The sequence below is a fragment of the Alligator sinensis genome, unplaced genomic scaffold (assembly GCF_000455745.1).
Source record: "Alligator sinensis unplaced genomic scaffold, ASM45574v1 scaffold1283_1, whole genome shotgun sequence".
In the NCBI taxonomy this organism is placed as follows: Eukaryota; Metazoa; Chordata; order Crocodylia; family Alligatoridae; genus Alligator; species Alligator sinensis.
The window spans coordinates 941349-946832 of record NW_005842091.1 but is presented as its reverse complement, the minus strand read 5'-3'; the positions used below and the strand labels follow the sequence as shown (position 1 = coordinate 946832).

At 45.9% G+C, this 5484-nt stretch overlaps 1 protein-coding gene across 2 annotated transcripts in view; it reads left to right on the top strand.

Annotated features, from left to right (window-relative positions):
- Nucleotides 1-5484, top strand: part of LMF1 (lipase maturation factor 1) — a 277081-nt gene that overhangs the window by 99039 nt on the left and 172558 nt on the right. For both annotated transcript variants that reach the window (XM_025204669.1, XM_025204668.1), the window contains one exon: nt 651-716. In XM_025204669.1, the coding sequence (XP_025060454.1) occupies nt 651-716 (66 nt within the window). The remainder of the gene's footprint in view (nt 1-650; nt 717-5484) is intronic.

Below are 5484 nucleotides of genomic sequence, written 5' to 3'. Positions count from 1 at the left end.
CACCGCTGCCTTGACCTCGCAGGTCCCTCCTAGACTTGCACAGTGTTGAGTATTTGTTGCTGCTAGAAACGCCACGCGCAGGATTAGCAACTCCGTTTGGGCCCAGATAACGAGGACTCCTGTTTCCCTGATGCGCCACGTGCCGCTCCATTATCATACCGTCCCCTGTCACCCTTGTACCAACGTGTCGTGTGCCCCAATTATTTAAGCTCAACAGGAATCAGGACTCGTGGTAGAGGTGATGATATCTTTTATTAGGCCAGCTCGATTTTTGCAAAAAAAATTCTTCTTTAAAAAAAAATTTTTTTTTTAATCTAGTTGGTCTAATAAAAGATATCATCACCTCCACCACGAGTCCTTTTGCCTGTAGACCAACAACCCGGATGCCTTAAGATCAACAGGAAATGGGAAGGACCTGTAGCTTGAAAACTTCCTTTCCACAGTCCCCAAAGGATGATAAATGAAACATGGGCCCAGAAGTACCGTGACCCCTAAAAAATGGTATTTGTTCCACCCCGTGCTGCTTTGCACCAATAACATATGGTTCACACACTGTGGTTTCACCACGGCGTTTCTCATGCCGAGATGCTAATTTGGAGCATAAAGGAAATGAAATAATTGTTGGGTTTTTTTGTTTTTGTTTCTCGCAGGGCTTGATTAAAATCCGAGGCGACCGCTGCTGGAGGGACTTGACCTGCATGTATTATCATTACGAGGTAAGTGGTTTCTTGTCTGCTTTACTTTGCAGGTAAATCTCTTTTCCCTATGTCTTGACTTCTAGTCGGTCGCAGTTGTTTCTGGGGATCTCTCTTGAACGCAATCAGTAACCATGTGTGAGCTCTAAGAGGCAGCTTTGTTCCCCCCACAAACCCATGAAACCCGTTCCTCCCGCTCTGGTTTGAATCAGGAGTCACACCATGAGACCCAGTGGAGTTCCCCACCGCATAAAAGTACCTCCAGTGGAGACCCGGCCGTTAACGTGCAATCCAACCCCGTCTTTTCTGTTGGATTTCTGTAGGTATTTTGGGTTGTTTCCCTCCGAAACATTTTTAGCTTTATGCGACTGAATGAAGTTTTTCACAAGCCTGTCTAATGAGCGCACAAAGGTTTATTATGCTTGGAAGGACTGATTTAATGAGCCAGCTTCCTGCCCATGAAATTTGGAGGAACCAGTTGCAGTCGTATCGTATCGTTAACGTTGGCGCTCAGAAGCAGCGCCAGATGGATGGGCTTTGCAACCATTGGACCGTCGTGTTCATTTTGGGTAGATGGAATATCTGCTCGCTTTTTTTCCTTTCTTTTTTTGCCTCCCAAGCGGGGTGCTTTTATATAGTCCAGGCTCGATGCTTTAAAAAATGACCGGTCATTTGTAACTGTCTCCATTTTTTCTGTAGTCAGGTCCAAGCCTCCTAAAGGGAAATGATTTTTCAGCAAACAGGTGCTCAACACTTCCTAGGACTGAGGCCTCTTTCCGGAGCATCAGGTCGATACCCCAAAACTGAGGCTCTCCAAGTTGCTAGTGGCTTTTGAAAACATCTTGGCTCATGTTTTGGTTTCCTCCCTTGCTTGAGGTTTGCATTGAAGTCAGTAGGAGCTTGTTCGAATCAGGACTGTGTAACGGTCTTGGGATCTGGCCTTAAGAGCTGTCGTATGGGTGAGAGGAAATATAGGAAATTCCTCCACCGCGTTGTTAAACGGATTTAGTTTCTTCTTCCAAGATGTGGGCATACTTGAGCAAAAACGGGGCGCACACACAAGTGCTATGAATGATGCTGAGCTTGAATCGTTTGGATCTCATTATATACCTCTATGCTGTTCTCTTTGCCTGCTGAAATCCATCCTAGCGATTTTTCTTTCCACCACAATTCGTAATTGGGCTCCAGGCATTTATTACCAAAAGAGCAGAAACACCCTGCATTCGTATGGCCATAATCTGGATTTGCAGCTGATCGCAACTCAGGATTAGGAGGAGGAAGATGCCAGTAAAATGGTCAGATAAATCTGGTTTTTTGGGTACATAATCAAGTTAAATCGGTGAAAGGGGCTGTACCCAAGCCCAAAGTGCTGTCCACACCAGTCATATTTGAGAACAAGGCCTTAATTTCCAAAACACAAGAAATGAGAGAAACATGACCAGCTGCTAACAACATTTCCTTTTTCCATTTTTAGGCTAGTCAAAACAGGCTAAATTCTGTGAAATAAATTTGCAGGGTGCTAGGTTGGAAACCAAGTTGTGACGTTTTCGGTTTGTTTGGTATGTATATATTTATTTGAAATATTGAAAGGAGATCTTGCATATGGGTAACAAGCATCTAGGCTGGCATAGCATAGTGTCATTTCTATTATTCTTCTGTTGCCATTAATTAATTGAGTTCTTTGGGGTCGACATAATGCATGAGGGCATCTAAAGGTTTTAGACATGCAGACCCTGCGCGGGTAGCCAAAGCTGGCCACGGCAGACTGTCCCCAGCTGTCTTCTGCTTTGGGAGGGTAACAAAAGCATCACTTGATTATGTACCCAAGGAAACAACATTATACACCTGGGACTATTCAGACAAAATCCAACTCAACCCAAGGTCACTGGGCTTCCATCACCGTCTCCCTCGAGTGACCCAAACCTTCAACAATCAGCCTGAGTAGTCTTAAAAAAAAAATTGGAAATCAAAACCAGAATCAGCTCTGAAGCCCAGAAAGTTAATGAAGACCAGTTCTGTTGTGTCCGTGATGTAGGATCACCAGCCCGCAGAAGTAAGTAATCAGGAAGAGGGGCATAGAGCAGATCACATTATAAATTATTTAAATCCACCACAGATAAAAAAAAGAGGTCAAATTGAAACTCTCCGAGATGAAGGACCAAAATACACCTGCTGATTTTGAACCCTCCCCCCCAGCATGCTGTTCTCGTGATGTTTCGGATAGAAATCTTTGACAAAATTGTCACCGGGCAGCCAGCGCTAATTGGAAAGGAGCGTTCAACTTGCTTGTTTTTTCCCAGCGTTCGGTCTTTTGGACGAGACGTGAAAGCAACCACCTGGCCGTTTGGGGGTTATTAAAGTCCTGGCGCATAGACCACTTCCACCTCCAGTAACGTTTCTATTTGGTTGGTTCATCGCAGGCAGCTTGACAGGGGCTGTAGCCCAGAAAAAAGTATTCTTGGCATAATTCTGGCTTATATGCCCACTTGAAATAAAAACCCATCGCCCGCAACCCTGAAACTCTTGTGTTCTCCCTGGTTATTCTAAAGCCAGACCTTTCCATATCTACCTTTATACCGCCAGGTTGTACCACTAATTTGCACCAGTGGAAAGAGTATCTCCATCCCTTTAGCAACTTAGTTCATGCCTGTTTACCAGCTGCCATTCCTGTCCTGCTGCAGAGAGGTGGCCTGGAGAAATTCAGTACAGAAGGGTGAATCGGCATCAAATGAAATGGTGAGAGGAAAAGAAATAGAGAAGAGACCATAGATGCAGAGGACTTTGCAAGGCAGGGAAGATACAGGACAGAGGAGGTTGCTCGTCATGAAAATACTTGTCATGAAAATGATAAAACTGGGTCTTGGCCCAACTTGCAGGTGGAACGGAGCCAAGTTGAGCCTGCGTTGATGTCTGTTGGCCACCCCGGCTCTCGTCTTCCAGCCCTGCGTCCAATCCAAAATCTACATGTACTCACTTGCCAAGAGAATTAATAAAAACACATGGCCCCCGTCTCGTCCATGCCGAGCCTACGCTGTACTATTTATTTGTAGTAGAGCTAGCAGCTACGCTTGTGGAAAATAACATTTCCACTTTGTTGGAAATCATGTATAAAATGTTTTTATGGCTTGGGTAATTAAACAGAGCGTATTTCCCCCCCGCTTCCCTCCCTTTCTTTATAATGCCGGGGGCCTTAATCCAAGCCTTTATGGAGAGCCATTCCCCAGTTTCAGTTTGGACGGCTTCAGACCCTCTATTTATGCTGTTCTGAGGAGGAAATGGCCCAGCATACCGTTCACACTGAAATGGTGTTTTCCAGCCTGTGCTGCTCGCTAGATGATGGATGCTCCTTTTTTCTTGAACAAGTAGGTGCACTCATGTAGCTGGAGGAGCGGAAGCAAAAAGACACTGGCGTTCACATAAAATGCAGGATATGTCTGATATTTTCCCTTCTGCTTTTACATGCTTAACAGCCACTCAGCCAACCAGAAACCTGGACATGGCGAGCAGAGAGTCTATAAATTAATCATAGCTCAAAATGCGTCACAAGTTCTCTTCTCACCTTGGCCAGTCAGTTTGAGCAAGCTTCCTAACCTCTTTCTGCCTTAGTGTCTCCACTTGTGAAAATGGCAGTGCTTATGTCTGTTGGGGAAGTCACGAGTTTTAATGACATGCTTATACTTTGGAAGGGACTTGGTTTATACCTTTGCCCGTGCTTTGCACACACAAGCGAGCATGTACACCTTGCCAGTGAGGTGCACCTACGTGTTGAGTTTTCGGATGCAGCAGACAGATGTGTGTAAGAGTGCATGCATAATGATGAGTTATGTCATAGAAAATTCAGGTTGGAAGGGACTTCAGGAGGTCACATCTAGTCCGAACCCCTGCTCCAAACAGCACCAGCCCCAGCCCCAGCTACATCATCCCAGCCTATATCATCTGACCTGCCAATTGCTACTGCTTGCTATTATTCATTAGCACAGCAGGAACTGCTGGGGTCAGATTAATGGTGCATTGTGCTTCTTCTAGTCCTTTGACCACTTGTTAAATTGGTGGCCTTTTTGCTATATTTGTTGAAAACTGTTAATTGCCATTCATTTGCTTGAAGTCTGCCCGTTTTTAGTAAATGGGAAGGGGGTGGTAGTCGTTATCGTTGTAGTCATTGCCTATCTACTATACATATGCAGTTGCTTCTAGAATAGAGCTAGTTAATGCTTATGCTGGAGCTATGGCTTTGCTCCCCCTTGGTTTTAATGGGCGCAGAAGCTGGTTCCCAGAGCTGGGTGAGGCAGAGTCTGTGCCCTGCAGCATTCGCATTTTGGAGCAGAGGCTGGTCCACTCCACCTGGCTTTTGAGATTCCCCTGCAATGGGGATTCCCCGCTGAGCTTCTTGCTAATTGAGCTGGCTTCTGTGCCATTTTCCATGCAATCTCTGGGTGGAAATGGCAGGGTTTGGTTGCGAGAGCATTGCTGAGCTGGAGATTGTTCCTGAGGCACTCTGGGTTTGTGGATGTTTGCCATTTGGAGCAGATTAGAGTAGCCTTATGGACTGCTCTAATGTGCATCAGGATTGAGGGCCCAACAGAGGTCCTGTGTGACTCCAAGGGGCTGCTTTCTGGTCCATGCTTCACCACATTGAGAACAGCAGAGGCTCTGGCCCATCGTTTGCTGATTCTGCCTTGCCACTCAGTTGGCATAAATGCAACGGCTGTATGTGCTCCAAGAAGGGAAGTCCCAATGAAGGGCCGATAGCTGGAACAGCCATCCGCGGGTGCAGATGTCCGAACGACGC